This window comes from Lissotriton helveticus, chromosome 9 (assembly GCF_964261635.1).
Source record: "Lissotriton helveticus chromosome 9, aLisHel1.1, whole genome shotgun sequence".
NCBI lineage: Eukaryota > Metazoa > Chordata > Amphibia > Caudata > Salamandridae > Lissotriton > Lissotriton helveticus.
Genome location: NC_136070.1, coordinates 981,282,645 through 981,300,350, shown reverse-complemented (window position 1 = coordinate 981,300,350; position 17,706 = coordinate 981,282,645). Strand labels below are relative to the sequence as shown.

The window sequence follows — 17,706 nt, the reverse complement described above, 5'->3', positions numbered from 1 at the left end:
CAACTGCTTGGTGCAGTCATCTGACCCCCACTAAATCCCAAGAAGGAGCCGACACCAACAAATCTTGAGTCAATCCCAGCCTAAGGCCACAACTGCCTGGAGAAGCACATCCCTGAGTGATCCCAGCCCAGAGGCTGCACGGCACAATGAGCACCCATCCGTTCTTGTGCTCGAAGCGAGGCCTGCCTTGAACTTTGGTCCCTGAGCAGCCCTGCTATGATACTGCTTCCTCACCACAGCTGCAGTACCAAGATAAATCTCTGTTGCAATCCTGCGTCAGCAGACAACTAACACGGTGCCAGACCAAGTACTGCCTGCCGGTGCGAGCGGACACCAACAAAGACAGCCGGTATCAAGGCCTCCAACAACAGACTAAAGCAGAAGCACAGGCCCTGTTCTGCAATGGGCACAGTGACTGTGACCCCCAACAATCCCGTTAGGTTGGGAACACATTTCTGAACAGAACTGCAAACTGCCCTGAGTGACTGGAGACCTAGTGAACAGCACCTGATCCTAAGATTAAAATAAAAGCACTCTAGCCATTAGAGGCCTAGCTCCTAGAATGGGGAGAGATTGCTATAGTAGGTGGGCATTTTTTAGATATGATTGTTAGTTATAATTTTGCACCTGAGACAGCCCCACTCACATCCGAGTCCTGTTACGGTTTGCTTGGGTAGTAAAGTATGTTTTTCCTATTAAAGTAAAGTCCACATTTGTAAAGCGCACAATCACCCGTGAGGGTCTCTAGGCGCTGGGGGCCGTCGGGAAGATTAAGCAAGCTATTGCCCAGAGTCACATGGTGCTGGGCTGACCTGCCGCCGGAGCCGGGGATCGAACCCTGATCCCCAGATTCCCGCGTCAGTCGCCCTGGCCGCTGCGCCACACCTCTCCCTTAATGACAAGCACTGGGCTCGACAGCGTAAGTAGTGTGTCTGTTAATCGGCTATTGAGTTATTAGCTCATGTCCCTCATCCCCCTGAGAATCCTTGGACTACTTTTCCTCGCTACCCTGAGAGCCACATGTAAAAGGGGGTGTACTTGGCCCACTTTACACACCCGTAATAAGATAAACCCCAGGAGACCAATAGTAACCATCTCAACCACCAGGTCGGGAGTCCTGTTGCTTGTAGCTGCACTATCCCCCTCCACCCGGGACTCCCACCCCCCAAACGGGGTCTGACAGATGAGCACTGCAATCCTACGACACAGCTGTGAGAGAACAATAAACACTGCGCATGTATACAGCACTCTTCGCCTCTTCCCAGAAGGTTGCGTTTTTTTTTCGTATTCCATTTCCATCCTTGGCAACTCCCCCTTCGAGAGTTATTGCAATAAACATCCACACAGTAATCATACCCAAACATGTTTCCCATGATGCCATAAGCTGGTTAAAGGAATGGGTGCGAAAGATCCACGAAACGTACATTATGTACGAGCAAAGCGGAAGGCCTGGCAGGGCTGAGAAAGAGTACGTTACACGCAGTGACACACATGTTTTAGTGGGGGAAAATCAACATCGCGTTAATCGCTCTAGTCCCAGCAGACACGAAGTTGAAAAGAAGGAAGTGGGAAGTGGGGGCGGGACTCCAGCTGGTCGTGTGCGCGTGAGGAAAACTACCGTGGGGCGGGACTTCCGTTTCCTGCTGGAAGCCGCGCCCACGGAGTGCCTGCCCAGGAGAGGAGCGGTGGCGGCTGAAGTCCGGAGTGGCGGTAAGTGGGGGCGGGGGGGCGCTCGGTGCACTTGTGGGTGTGTGTGTGCACGCGTGTGTGTATGCGACAGCGGGGGTAGGTTCTCTGTATGTGTGGGTGCGTGCGTGCATGGGCGCGTGTGTGTGTGTCTGTGTATGCGTCTGTGTATGCGCATGCGTGTTTGGTGAAAGAGCTTCCCGGGAGACAGCAGCTGAGCGCGTTCGCGAGCGCGTGCCCCGCTCAAATAGCCTCCTTGAAGAGGCAATGCGCGCGGCCAGCGCTGTCTCCTGGGAGGCATAGTCACTGACAAAAGATCTCCTGGCGGACACAGCGCTGACGCGCTGTTAAACGCCAGGAGACCTAAAAAGCAACAAGCAACATGGAGTGCCCATGTATAATAGTAATAAAAAGCATTTGTAGAGCATGCAGCTACCCCAGATGGGTTGTCCGTGAGCTATAGCAGACCGTGAACAAGGCAGAGGAAAGCGCAATACTAGTCATTCTGACTGAAAAGCCAGGTTTTCAAGGCCTTTCTGAATTCCTGTTCGGACTGCATCATACGTAGATGCGGAGGGAGGTTTTTCCGACATTTGTTGGTCCCCACCTCAAATGTTCTAACTGCCCATTCTTGCTTTTACAAAGCACGGTATGGAAGGAAAGCGTTTGTGGTTGGACCTTGGCGGTCTGTCTTGTTGATATGGGCGGAGTCTCCTCTTCAGGTAGAATGGCCTCCTCCCTTGATATGCTCGAAAGGCAAACGTCATGGCCTTAAATTCAATCCGATTGGCTATCGGAAGCCAGTGGAGTAGTCTGAGGTAAGGAGAGATGCTGTGTTGAAGTGGGACCCCACAGACCAGTCGGGCTGCCACATTTTGAATAATCTGAAGTCTATGGATTAGACCAAGCGGCAGACCCATGTACAGGCCGTTAGCGTAATCAAGGTGGGAGGTGATTAAAGCATGGACCACGGTTTTGCGGGTTGAGTCTGGCAGAAAATTTATACATTTTCTGATGTTTTTAATTTTTGCCAAAACAGGCCATCGAAACCAGTTGTACATGGGTTGTGAGGGACAAATCTTTGTCCCATCACACTCCCAGATTTTTGACCGAGTACTTTGGAGTGGGAGCGTCACCCAATTCCACCATACTTTGGACGAGGGGGATGTATTGGTTAAAAAACAAGACCTCTGTCTTGTTAGCATTAAGTTTTAGGAAATTGCAGTTCATCCAGTCAGCGATGTCTTTGAGGCACTCTTTTAATAGGTCAAAGGTGGAGTCTGACACTCCGCTGAAAGTAAACAGCAGCTGAATGTCATCCGTGTACGATGTCACCTTGATCCCCATGTACGCCTGACTGCATCTACTGCAGCTGTTGATGGATGGTTCTTGGGTCGCACTTCTGTGGGGGTTAGCAGATGGACATTACAGGCAAGGTCAGCAGCAGAGCCGGTCAGTAGTGCTTTACCCAAGTATTAGTTGTTGTCCTACCTCTGGTGACCAGATCGGTTTCTGTCAATGAAATCTTCAATTGGCTGAAGTGAGGGTCCATGCCTTATTCACAGTCCTCCACAGTTGAGCAGTGGGCCACTGTCCATCCATGCCAGTGGATTCACAAAGTTTGAATTCCCAAACAACTACGTTAGGGCAGAACATCAGTCCTCAGAGGGGTGTTTGGCAAGGGCCCCCCTAGTCTACTTCTTGAATGCACTGGGGAGGCTGGTGTTTATGTGATGCCGGGCAAGTACAATCTTTAGAGGACTGCCATGGCAGGAAAACTTTAATTTTGGAAGACAGGTCAGACAGGTCAGTTTCTCTTCCATCTAACTCATGCAAAATATATTTTGCTTTTTTAAGTATTAGTCGCTCAAAACATCTGACTGAGATAAATGGTATAAAAAGCACACTTTCTATGGTTAAACATATAAAACAAATTTAAGACAATAAAACGTAAGTAGGTGCCATTGTGGTTGTGCGTTTCTCCCAACAATTCATCATTTGGTACATGTATTAACCTGGTCACTGAGTTCTAGAATGCGTTTCAGTAATAGAAAGTCGGGGTTGGAACACGGAGAAACATTGGAAGGCATTTGCTGCTGAGGGCTGATCTGATCTGTCAGGTTGTATTTGATGGTGTTCTTAATGGAATAAATCCTTTCGAAATGACATGAGCAGTGTGGCATTTAAAATGTACCAACTTTGGTGATGAGTTGAAGCCACGTTGAGGATGTTGAAGGGCAGGGGGCAGCTTTACTCCACCAATCCCTGGGATGAGCTGGTGTGTGTCTTGGATGTAGGATTATGTGAGGAATAGTGGACTGAGCCTTCTCCTACTAAGGTTGAGTAACCAGATGTTTTTTCATATTTTATGGACTAGCTAGTTGGGGCGGAGGAGTCTGAAGGCCACAACCGTTGCTCGGCTCATGCTGGAACTGAAGTTGAATTGGTCGCACAGTGTGGCACCATGTGGTGTGAACCAGGAGACAGTGGCATCGCTCCGACGCAAACTGCATTTTCCTAGTTTTTCAGATGTGTTGTCGTTGTGGAAAGGCCGTGTTACATTTCGGCATCTTTGAACAGGCCAACACCCACTTTAGAAGGGAAGTTTATCATGATCAGCGGAGGTGTAGGGACACAGAGGGCGGTAAGGATCTCCTGCAACAGTGTATCATAAGTATTATATATTGTTGCAATGGGGAGACACAAGGAATGGTAAAGCGAATGAACAGTGAATCTTCTGCATGTGAGAAGGAGAAAAAATATATAATCTATATATGTGTGTCCATAAATATATATAATATATATATATAATTATGACTATACTTTAATTGTGGTGTTTTACCATTCTCGTGTACAGTGTTGAATTCCACTATGATGAGTGAGATTGCTGGATAACGTGGATATGAACTGAAAACCAAAACTACATCCTTCAGTCTTAAAACTGAGGAGGATTTTGAAGGAATGGACTTTGTTACCTTAGCTTGTTTCTTTAGGTACGATTTTGATAATGTTTTTTTTTAAAGAAAAGTTGAAAACAAATATATATTATAGAAGACCGGAGATCTGGCATGGAAGTGGCAAGTATGTCTTCTCAGGTGCTACTTTCTTTTTGCATTAGCGAGGAAGGTTTTACCTTAGAAACAGTGCCACAAACTTTTTGACAGCCATTTAACCATTTTAATGTGGATGATCTGATGTTTATTTTCTCCAAACTATCTCTGTAGTGAGGAGAATGGGAACATCCTGTCATTGCTCCAAGGACTGTTAATCCTTCTCGTACTCGCACGAGAAGACTTCCCTTTTATGTCCCCACCTCAGGCTGCTGGGGAAGAGTTTACCTAGCAGTCTATGGCTTTTTTTTGGTATCACCATTTTGAAAGTGATGGTGCCTTTTGCTTCTGGTTCTTTTACTGTGCAATGTGTGAAGCACAGCTCAGCCTCAATCACAACAGGAGAGGTAGCATTGCAAAGGGTACTGACCCACCTTTCCAATTGTTCGCCTTCCTAGTGGACACCTGCTCAGGAATCCCCTCAGGAGGGTGATTCCAGATCAGTGATCACTCACTGGCCAACAAGCAGTGTGTTAGAGTGCCATCAGCCCTCCACCCATCCAGGCATGGCAGATTCCTCCCCTCACCAAGGACCCCAATACTCATCCTACCCCAAGGAAATAATAATAAAAAAAAATTGTGGGGAGGGCTCGTCCTTGTATTGAGGGCCCACCCTCCAGTTGATCCAAGTAGGTTTTTCTGCCCCCCACCTCCGGGGGCCAGTTGGAGTGGTTTACAATTAATCTACCTCCCGGGATGAAAGATAGCCCTTTAGACAGGAAGGAAAGAGAAAATATAAAACAAATGAATGGGATGGGGGATGGCTGGTCATGTCTTCAGGCTGCCTCACCTCCCTTAAGCCCAATACACACTTCGCTTCCTTCACCCTGGTGGGGATTCACTGGGCTCTGACAGTCTTTATGCTCCCATCAAGTCAGATTGGAACATTAACCACCAGTCTGTCCTCACCAGAGAGGCAGGAACACCTGCAGATCGCCAGGGTAAACAAAGAGAAAAGGAATAGTATGCCTTGCTGGGATCCTAATACGTTTTCTTTAGCTTTATACATTTTGTATTAATTAGATTTTAAATTATGAATTAATTAATTGTCGAAACACAAAAAACATCGTTTACAGCCACAGCTATTTTGATAATTCTTGGTTTTGTGTTTTTTTGGGCAACTGACAAACACTATATAGTTCTTCAACTTTAGAGTCTTACCGACATAATGGTGTATTTGTAGATCTGCCTCCAATGCAAAACATACAGATGAAAATGTCAGCACTCACTTCTTGGTTTTCATACTTTCACTAGATTTCATTATTTCACCGATTAGTTTCTTTGAAAAAAACATGGCCGATCTACTTGCATGACCTCTTGCTGAAATTAGAATTTAGACTATTTCTTTCCCTCATAAGGTAGAAACCATAACAAATTGGAAATATTGACCGCTACTTCGAAAATTGCAAAAATCATGGTGCCTCAACTTTCTTAGTTTCTGAAAGCTGGAAAGAGGGTGATCATAGCTCAGCAAATTTTTGTTGATATTGTCTTTAGATAAAGTGTGGGTGGGATTGCAGGTGGATCGTTCCCCCCCCCTGTCATAGACCACCTCGGGACCCGCCGGGGACGCCCTGCAGACAACGGCCTACCAGTTGAGAAGAGGGGGAAAAGGAAAAGAAAGAAAAGAGGTCCCCTACCCCCGCACCTGAGCTTGGACATAGAAGGTGGAGGACCCCTGCCATACCTCCTTAAAAACTCCGCATCAGAGGGGACTAACTGGCTGGCTGATCTGAGGACTCAGGGATATACATACATTGGTGGAAAAAGGCACTGCCGCACGTGGCCATCTTTTGCCGGTCCTGGCAGTGACCATGACGGGCAGACCCCCACGAGTGCATAACGCCCACGCCCGGCTCGACAAATATGCCTACGGAAAATACTTTCCGCTGCTTCCCGAAAGCAAGAATCCTCCTGAGGAAACCGCAGATGGCGATGGCGCCAAGAAAGTGACTCTAGACGATATAATGGCGGCGCTCACGCAAGTCCAAGCTACAGTAGGTACAATCTCAACAGATGTTTCATTATTGCGGGCTGATTTTCACAAAATGACACCCAGAGTTGCAGATGTCGAACAGGTCACCAAAACACTGATTGCGGACACGACAGCACTGCAGAAGACGGTGTCCAGGCTCGAAACCGAAAATAGGTCACTGATGGACAAGCTGGACAACCAGGAAGGACGCTCTCGCAGAAATAACGTCCGCATCCTCGGAATTCCAGAAAGTGAAGGTGCGCCGGCCATGGATCTGTATGTTAAGGATCTTGTGCAGACCAGGTTACAACCGAAGGGCCTCTCCAATTTCTTCTCCGTAGAGCGGGCGCACAGAGTCCCGGGAGGGAGACCGAAGCCAGGAGTACCTCCTAGACCAGTGCTTGCACGACTGTTCAATTTCAGAGACCGGGATGCAATATTTCAGGCTGCCAGGATATCTCCCCCAATACACATATTGAACTCAACGATATCCTTCTTTCCTGACTACACGGCAGCTGTTTCACTGAGGCGACAAACCTTCCTGGACATTAAAAAAGAGCTGCGGGATAAGGGCCTGCCCTATTCAATTATCTTTCCGGCGAAGCTCCGAGTTGTGGCCGACGGAAAAACTTGTTTTTTTTAATCTCCTGATGAGGTCCGTGACTGGCTCGATGGATGGCGGAAAATGAAAGGACCGCGTCGCGGGCGCAGAGGCCAAGAACATCACAACGACAGTGGATCCGAGAGTAGCCGGGAACAACCAAGCGAAGAGGGCCTGACATGGAGGACCTCGGACAAGGCTGAAACATGATTACAGGACACTGACTCACAGTATAACTTTCCTACAAAATCGATACTGCGGCGGCACCAGCCTCGGACACTGGGCCGCGGCGGGCTTTGGAGGGAGGAAGGGTCTACCTTCCTCCTTGGACTTCCTATCTACTTCACGCAAGTACTACGGTTGGGATGGGTTTCAAGCACTCTGCTGAGTTGGGGTGGCGGGCAGTTCAAAGTCCGTCGGGCAGGGAGGCAGGGTGGGGGGTGGGGATGGAAAGTTGGGCTTTTTGGATATTGCATTTCTTACCTCTCAATTGTAATAGTAGTAGAGACACGATGGAAAACACTCATATTGGTAGCACCGCATCTAGCACGACCGAACTGTGGCACACTCCCACTATTTACCACGATAATGGCGATACACACCATGCCGGATCCTACCCGAGACACGGCTCCTGAGGCCACTGTGACCCCTCTCACGCTGCTCACCTGGAATGTACATGGACTGGGTGACAAAATCAAGAGAGGGTTGGTGTTGCAAGCATTGAAACGTCAGGCGCCCACGTTAGCACTCCTACAAGAAACACACCTCACAGGCTCGGCATGCAAAGCTTTAGACAGGTGGGGAAACACGATGGTGGTACATTCTGAGTTCTCGACCGGTTCCAGGGGAACGGGGATCTTGGTACGCAAAAACTCTTCCTTCATTGTACTTCAGTGTCGTACAGATGATCAGGGTAGATTTGCAGCACTACAGGGACAATGGGAGGGTACACTTCTCAATGTAGTTTCGGTGTACGTACCTCCGGTGCTCCACACAGTGGTGCTCCCAGCACTGGGAGAATTCCTACTTCAATTGCCGGCGGGAGACCTAATAATGGTAGGGGATTTTAATGCCACAATGGACGCCAGCGTAGACAGGCATCCAGTAAGGGGACAGACGGCGGTAGTTTCACGCTTGCAAGGCTTTACAGAAGCACTGGGACTGGTAGACGTTTGGAGACACTTCCACCGTGCAGATAGGCAATATACGTTTCACTCTAGTGTCCACAATAGTCTCTCCCGCATAGACTACTTCATGCTGTCAGAGGCCAACTTACAGAATATCACTGTGGTAACCATCAGACCCAGGGGCATCTCGGATCACTCACCCGTGCTACTAACCTTCTCCTACAATCATAGGACTCGTAAGAGGATCTACCCCGGTTACTTACAGGTCCCGACCATTCGAAGAGATATCCGCAAGGCCACTAAAAACAACTAGGGACAAAATATATGTTGTGGGGGATAAGGCGGGACGGCTCCTGGCGTGGCTGGATAGGCGAGAGAGGGGCACTAGAGGAATAGTGCAACTGCGAGCAGCAGAGGGACAGCTCACGGCAGATCCACAGGCTATAGTACATGAGCTGGCGGGCTATTTCCGAAAGGTTTACACCTCAGAGGTGGATGCCTCGGCAGCAGAATTGGCGGCCTCTATGCACGACACAGACATGCCCAAACTCACGCAAGAGGCAGCATCAGAACTCGAGGCAGATATTACGGTGGAAGAGATTCAAACAGCGATCCGCTCGTTGCATTCGGGCAGGGCGTTGATAGAATTGTACAAACTCATGGCATGCACTGTTAGTCCGCATCTTCTGAGAATGTACACAGATAGTCTGGAAAGGGGCGAGCTCCCTCCTGACCAACGATTAGCCACGATAGTGGCCATCCCGAAACCCGGTAAGCCTCCGTCCGAATGTACTTTGTACCACCCTATCTCCCTCCTTAACGCGGAGACACAAATTCTTGCCATGGCTCCAGCAACCCGATTACTGGCACACCTTCCGCAATCGATCCACCTAGACCAGTCCAGCTTCATGCCCAATAGAAACACCGCTTTAAATCTTCGGCGCCTGCACGCGCATTGGCAAGGGCATCGGTCCTGTCCGAACCATCGGTTGGCCTCTCTTTAGACGCGAAGATGGCCTTCGATATGGTGGACTGGAATTATCTATTTGCGGTTCTTTCCCACCTGGGCTTTGGCCCGAGGTTTTGCTCCTGGGTACGCTTACTTTACACGAAACCGATGGCGTGCGTAACTGCAAACGGCCATATCTCTGATGCTATCCCACTGGCGAGAGGGACGCGCCAGCGATGCCCCCTGTCGCCACTTTTATTTGCATTAGTACTAGAACCTCTCGCAGCGTGCATTAGAGATCACTCCTTACTCAACGGCATTCAGTGGACAGAGGGGTGGGAAGATGCGTCTCCCTGCACGCTGATGATATTTTGGTGATTATGATGAAACCGGAAAGCTCGATTCCAGCACTCCTTGAGTTATGTAACCACTTTGGTAATTTGTCAGGATACACGATCAACTGGAATAAATCGGTGTTGTATGTCCTGAAGGGACCTCCACCAAACCTCCCAGAGACCTGCCCACTGGTAATTGCGCAGGATTCCTTCAAATATCTTGGGATCCATGTCACGGCAGATCCAGCGGCGTTTTTCTCTATGAATCTGATGCCCCCCTTAGAACGACTGAAGAGGGATGTGACGCATTGGGAATCACTTCCCCTTACGCTGCTGGGAAAAGCCGCCTTGTACAAAATGATGGCTTTGCCGCGTTTTTTATACGTACTGGAAAATACTCCATTCCCTGTACCGCTTAAATATTTCAAACAGGTAGCTGCTCAGGTAGCTACACTGCTGTGGGGCGGGAAGACGGCACGCATAGCACAGACAAAATTACACCGAGGTTGGTACGACGGAGGCATTGCGCTCCCTAATATACACATGTACTACTGGGCCTTAAGGTCATAAACCAATGGATACACGCTTCTCAGGCAGACCCAGCATATGCGGCAGACAGGGTGCAGTTAGGGGCGGGCAATATGCTGGCAATCCTATACAACAGGGGACAGATTACGAAACTGGTGGGTCCAACAAAGCATACAGTCCTACTCTGGCACACGGCGCAGACACGACTGGGATGGAAAGGAGTGATCACTAAAATGACTCCACTCTGGGACACAAAGCGGTTAGGACAATTAAGGAACAGCAAGGGCTTTGATTGGTGGGATGATATAGGTATTTCGACGGTAGGGGACATGTGGGGCAAAGGGACCGTCATACCGTTTACACAACTACAGCAACAGTATGACCTGGCCCCCACAGAGACCTTTCGCTACACTCAAATACGACACGCTCTATTGACGATCCTACCACCAGAATCGGACGTGCCTGAGGCGTCCCCGCTAGAGGACCGCATACTAACAGACCACATGCCAAAACACCCCACATCCCTCACCTACCGCAAACTTGTCAACAACCTTCCGGACCCCCTGGGCACACTGAAAGAAAAATGGGTGGCTGAGGTGGGAGACATGGACGACACTGAGTGGCAAGAGGCCCTGGCGTCACCAAAAGAGATAGGTATACCCTCAAGATTCTGGCTGGGGCAACTTAAAATCCTCCACCGCACATATTACCCTAGACAAGTATTGTTCAAAATAGGTAGAGCGCAACACCCATATTGCCTTAGAGAATGCGGAGAGGAGGGATCTTTCTTTCATACGCTGTGGGATTGTAGCAAGATAGCTGATTATTGGCGTAAAGTGTTGCGTACCATATCACAAGCAATGAATGTATCGCTCACGCCAGAACCGCGCAGGTGCCTCCTGAATGTGTGGGAACCTAATGATCTCACGAGACACGGACAGACATGGGTCACTTTGGGACTCATAGTGGCGAAACGCAACATTGCGCAACATTGGGGGGCAGTGGAGGTACCGTCACTAACGAAATGGTGTAAAGATATGGACCTCATCATGTCAACGGAGAGAACGGTGTATATAACCCGGAAATGCCCCCAAAAATGGACTAAGATATGGACTGCATGGAACACTTATAGAGGGGACATTCGTGAGCCGGTGCCAGAAATTGAGGATGATATTACTGATGATGAATCTGAGGACTATTAAGGGAGTGGTGTCACGGGAATTGAGTGATGTGCTAGTTAACAGTGACAGAGTTAGAGTGCGATTTGCAGTAGACCTGCTGTTGTGGTTCTTTAACGTACTGCTACTATGTATGTATATATACTCCGATATATATGCTGTTGTTTGGCTGAAAAACAATAAAACAGATTTAAAAAAAAAGGTTTAGCAATTTTAGCACTGTGTGTGGAAGAGCTTCAGCATCAAAGAGGTTAATAACAGTTGAATGGTAACAATTTTCCCCATTACCTAAAAAGAATGTGCTATTCCACAACCTAGATATAGAGAAATGCAATACACATCATAGTTGTTTTACAAAATTAAATATTGGAGATGGTGCTGGGTATAACAGTGATGTGTACGGCATGTCTGTAAGGATGTGAGAGGAGCAATTTGGACCAAAAATAAACATCTATTGGACAGGCATATATTTTTATGCAAGATTTCAAGGGTGAACAAATGGGTAAGAACTATGTGGAAATATGGAGAAACCTGGCTTTTTCTTGTGAGCTTGGACCTCTCGCTGATTTACTGAATTAAGCTCAATTATTGATATGTACTAGAAACCAAAATGTACAAGAGGAATTACTCAAGAAGAATCTGGACCTTATGGCAGTAGTAGCAATAACACAGGAGGGCGATGAACGGCTGTACCTGCAATAAAATAGTTGGTGTCGTTGTTGGTGAAATAAAAGTGGGATCTGCCAAATTATCAATGATGTAAAGCATGCTGATGAGAAGATAGTGCTGAAAGATATGGATAAAGTATGGTGCTTTAGGTGTGATAACGCAGACAATGTTGCTACCAGTTATGTGCTAAGAATGCCTTTATACTTCAAATGTAGGTAGAAACAAAACACTTCATGCCTGAGTGTGTTGGGAGGGCAAAGTGCAGAACGTGAGCATGGACGCAGATCAGGGAAAGTTTGTTTTATAAGTAGATACATTGGGTATGATTGATGAAGAGGTGTTTATTATGTTTGACGTTGACCTGCTGTTTAACTACAATAATGTGATGGTACTTGTGAGTTTGAGGTCTCTATATATTATTGAGGGAAGAAATGTTTAAAAGAGAATGACAATGATGTAAATTGTGTTCATACCAGAGCTCAGTGCTGAAGGTGTATAAAGTGAAAAGGTGAGATTTTATTGATAGGTTGACATCATCTAAGAGACTTGGGTATTAAGTAAGAGCTGAATACAAGTGAACCAGTGATGCTAGTCTTGATGGATGTGTAGCACATTTCCCCAAGTATTTGAGGATAGTTCGAGATGGCTAGACTGGTTTGAACATTTCATATTTGTCAAGAAATGAACAACCCTGACTGTTTACAATGTCCTTTCCTTGGCTCTCTTGTTAGAAGAGGAACATGACACAGAGATTGAAAGATTAGTGATGAATGGTGTAAATGAGGAGCTAGTCATTAGAATGGCTGAATAGGGTGGTTTTGTCGTCTGTGTTTGGGGGTGAAATATGTGTGTAGATTTGAGAGACCCGAATTTTAACATTTGGACCAGACTCCAACCTCTTCTTAATGTCTTGGAGGCTCTCGCGCTGTAGGCTGAAGCAGTTTTTTTAGGATATTGAACCTTTTTGCTTATCACCAAGTGAGACTGCATAACTTCTCATAGCACCTTACCTTGTTTGTAGCACTTTTAAATGCTTTCTTGTTTAAGTGGATGCCTTTTGGACTTACTTCAGTTTTAGCTGATTTCAACAGTGCTATGAAAACAGTTTTTTAAGGGAGTGAGAAATGTGATGTTCTTCTAAGATTACATCCTGGTGTTTGGCACGAATGTTGAGGATCATGGCATGGTGATGGGTGAGGGCCGGCAAAGAGTGCAGAAAAGTGGTTTGACTGTAAATCTGGAGAATTGTTGCATTAGAATTGCATCTGCAAAATACTTGAGACAAATGAATTCAAAGGTTGACATTCGTCCTAAAGTGGATTTGGTTAAGGCAATTAAATCTCCTGCTTCACATAACAAAGATGCAGCAAGATTGTACCCAGGGCTTGCAAAATATTACTATATTTCTCATATAGTACTTGCCTTAGAGAAAAATGGCAAGAAATATCAGTGAATACATGAGTGCCACCCCTCGTTTGAAATCGCTTAAAGAAGGTGTGAGCAATACTTCATGATTAGATAGGTTTAATTTGAATTGTAATTCGATATTGGCTGACAATTGACACTAGTACCAAGGTTCTCTGTACTGTGTTATCATAGATGGTAGATTCAAAAGAACACGTTGCGTTTGCCTCGAGGACTTTTAAGGGTGAAAAGGAAAACTTTGGCATATTGAGGGTAGTGAAATAGTTAAAATGCTATCTTTGGAATGATAGGATGGGGAGGGGGGAAACAGGGTGGAGAGGGGTCGGGAAGGGGATGAATCGGAGAGAGATGGAGAAGGTTGGGGTGATAGGGAGGAGGTAGAGTATTGCATGTAAGGTAAGAGAGTGATTATATACCCCAATATTTGTTGAGCAGCTGTATTTTAAGGTCCTTTTTGAAACTGACATAAGAGGGGTTACCTCGTAGATCTTTAGGGAGGGCATTCCAGATGCTCGGGGCCTTACCAGAGAAGGAGCGGGATTGAGAAGCTTTTTTTTCAAAAGAGGGGGATGAGGAGAAAAGAGTTGGTGCTTCTCAGCGGGCGGGCGAAACCTGCTTTGTTGAGTTTGTTTGAGAGATAGAGCGGGGTCTTTTGATAGAGGGCTTTGTGCGTAATGCAGGCAATTTTAAAGGGGATCTGCCTTTGATAGGAAGCCATTTAAGGTCGTTGAGGGCAGGTGAGATGTGGTTGAAACGTTTACAGTCGGTTGTTAGCCTGGCTGCTAGGTTGAGAACAGATTTGAGGGGGACAAGGTGAACATTGGGAGTTCCGGAGAGTAAAGCGTTTCCGTAGTCAGTTTTCGAAAGGACTAGAGATTTGACAACTGAGTTGAAATCTTCCACTGGAATGAAAGGTTTGATTTTGTTGAGGTGTCGGAGTGTGAAGAATGCTCCCTTTGCTGAATTTTTTATGTGGGAGTTGAATGTTCGCTTGCTGTTGATGGTGATGCCAAGACATTTTACTGATTTGGCGAGGGAGAGAACAGTTTAGGGCATTCCGGTCCGTGATCCATGTTTGAGAGGGTTGTTTTTAGGAGAGAAAAGAATGATTTCAGTTTTGTTTGGATTGAGATTCAGATGATTGGAGTAAAACCAGGATTGAATGTTGGTTAGGGCAGTGTTGAGGTATAAGATATCGGAGTGGGATTTAATTTTATAGTATCGTTGGGTGTCATCAGCATACAGGTGATATTTAATTCTGGCTTGTTTAAGTATGACGGTAAGGGGCTCCATGAAGAGGTTAAAGAGAGCAGGAGAGAGGATAGATCCTTTGTGGACACCAAGCTTCTTTGGAAGGAGAATGGGTGCGGGTAAAGTTTCCCAGGCATGTGGGGGAAGGGTCTTTCGAGCTATTCAAAACGTTCACAAATTCAGGAAGCAAGTAGAAATGTGGTGGTATTGAAAATGGGAGAATGGCAAGATGGGTGCGGGTAAAGTTTCCCAGGCATGTTGGGGAAGGGTCTTTCGAGCTATTCAAAACGTTCACAAATTCAGGAAGCAAGTAGAAATGTGGTGGTATTGAAAATGGGAGAATGGCAAGATGGGTGAAGTTGAGCTGCATGATGAAGCTGGTGGAGATACCCCAGAAAAATCATCAAATGGCTTTAGAACACTTTTGAAGAGAATATAATCGGGTTAGTTAAAGGTTTTTATAATGTTTCCTTCTATCTCAGTGAGAATAAAGATAACCTTACTTGGTATTAGGAAGGATTTGTAAATAATTGACTTATTTAGGTGGGAGTGGTTGGTGATGGGTTGTTTTGATATGTTTGTTTGAATCGTAATGCTTTGAACATAAGTTGTATTTACAATGTTCTCTGTGTTCTAGAATGAGTTTATGTAATAATATGTCAGGCATTTGCTGCTGAAGGTTGATCTGTCAGGTTGTATTTGGAGGTGTTCTTACCCATGAAGAGAATCCTTATGAAAACTTGAACAGTATTGGCAGTACAACAGGTTCCCATGGTGATGTCCCATTCAGTGTCGTACTAATAGCTCTTCGATGCAGATGCCTCACAAAGAGACAAAACAGTAGTTATCTGGATTTAATGAATGGATGCTTACATTCTCACATGCCCTGACCGCAGATTGGCATAGTGCAGTGCGTTTTACAATTCATTAATGGTAAAAGAGCCGCTTGGTCTTATTAACTGAAACTGATGTACGCTTGGTGGAAAAGGGGTTGTTAGATTGACTGCAGAGTACCATACTGTTCAAGTCACGGGCAGGTGGAGTAGAATAAAGTAAACGTAGTCTATGACCTCTAAGCCCCATCATTGGGCTCAAGAAAATATGACAACCACTTAATAATAAAATGTTAACTGTAACCAGCAATTTTGAAATTAGTTCGGACTGTCAGTTGTCTGTTGATTGAGCTTGACATTTGTTTCACTGTCTATACTAAATTCCATTATTAATCTTTATTGATTTGTAACTTCTGTAGTGTTGGCAGTGATGGAATTAACTTGCCCAGACTCATTATCAATCAGTTTAAATGGCTTGACAGAATCGTCGACAGTAAGGTAAGAATCGATATATCTTGATTTCATTTAATGGGTTTAGAAACAATTGTTCGCTTATATTTGTATTTTTCAAATGAATCTCTAATATGTTAATCCTTGTCCTCCGCAGCTTGGATTGTAATGGGTTGGAACAGCGAGTTGGATTATTTTCCTATCTGCCGTTCCTGATGCTCGCTGATCGTTCAGATGTGTATGTGTGTGTATATATATATATATATATATATATTCTTAGTTTTACATTTATTTTTTCTATTAAACGAGAGCACAGTACTCCTCTTACTTTATTTGTAACAATCTCTATGATGAAATATTATCCTAATTGTAATTCGCATAAAAATAGCATTTTAGACAAGTGTTCCAAAACGTCTACACATTATTACAACTTTACAAAATTACAGCACCTCAAAGGCACTTCAGTACCATGAGCAGTGGGGCAGGATACTACAAGTGCTTGTCTGTAAGCTATCAGGAACACAAGATTGGGGTGCTTTAGTGGCTCCAAAATCCTATTCTTAGTGGAAGAGGCTGGGATATTGATAATGGGGATAATTTGCTGCTGATGATAAACCGATAGAAAGACTCCTGGTTTCTATCCTCGGCATAACGATTTAACATTCTTTTATGCATATCTCAGAAATTCTACCCTTCCTGCAAGAATACATGCTAACAGACATAAACAAGTGCCAAGTTTGGTACAGAAATACTGTTCTCATAATTGTCACTTTTAGACTGTGAATGTATTCAGCAGCAGAGGAAGCAGGTTGAAAGTGACTACCATGCCATGACCCCTAGCAGAACCAGAATGGCCTCCTCTGAAATGTGATTCCCATCCATAGATGAAAGTTACACATTAGGGACTCTTGACACTGTTTTAGTCTAGGAGTATGAAGTGGATGAATGGGCTACCACCTCATTTCCTTAAGGGAGTTATTTTATTTCTGGGAGTTTGTTTTGGACCCAGAGGCTAACTAAATAGATTTTAGATGTGGTTCAAGAGTGCTCAGGAATAAACGGTTAGCCTCTTCCTATTCCAGGGGGTCTGCACCCAGTCGGTACCCTTTCCATGTGTTTTGTCTGCTTGTGCGGTCTGATTTATGGAACAAGGGAAGGGACCTAGAGCGAGCTCTTCTGGAAGGGGACTATTTGGAATGCATAACGAGAGCTAACAGTGATGATCCCTGCTCTTAGGCAACAGGTCAATGACAAGGAGGTTAATGTAAAATTCAGGAGGTCATTTTGATGTTGGTGCTAATGTGCTCTTAACAACTGCTCTTGCTCCAAATCTAAATGTTTTTTTATCACCATACATCCATCCTCTGTTCAAACATTAATCATAGCTAAATTACATTTCTCTTTCTGATGTGACCACACTAGAGTGAAATTTTCATTTTGGTCCTTGTTTATTCGTAGGTGTCCACAAATGAAATTGCATCATACCAAATCTGATGGGTACTTCTTCCCACAGAGTCCTCCTTTTATGAATATCTTTTGGATGCCAGACTGGATCTGAAACATTTTTCCTTGAAGTTGCTCTTGAGCTT

General features: G+C 45.6%; 1 protein-coding gene across 1 annotated transcript in view; it reads left to right on the top strand.

Annotated features, from left to right (window-relative positions):
* FANCD2 (FA complementation group D2) overlaps positions 1 to 17,706 on the top strand; it is a 909,275-nt gene that overhangs the window by 99,195 nt on the left and 792,374 nt on the right. Inside the window, exon 8 of the mRNA XM_078661284.1 lies at positions 16,087 to 16,165. Coding sequence (XP_078517410.1) covers positions 16,087 to 16,165 — 79 coding nt within the window. The remainder of the gene's footprint in view (positions 1 to 16,086; positions 16,166 to 17,706) is intronic.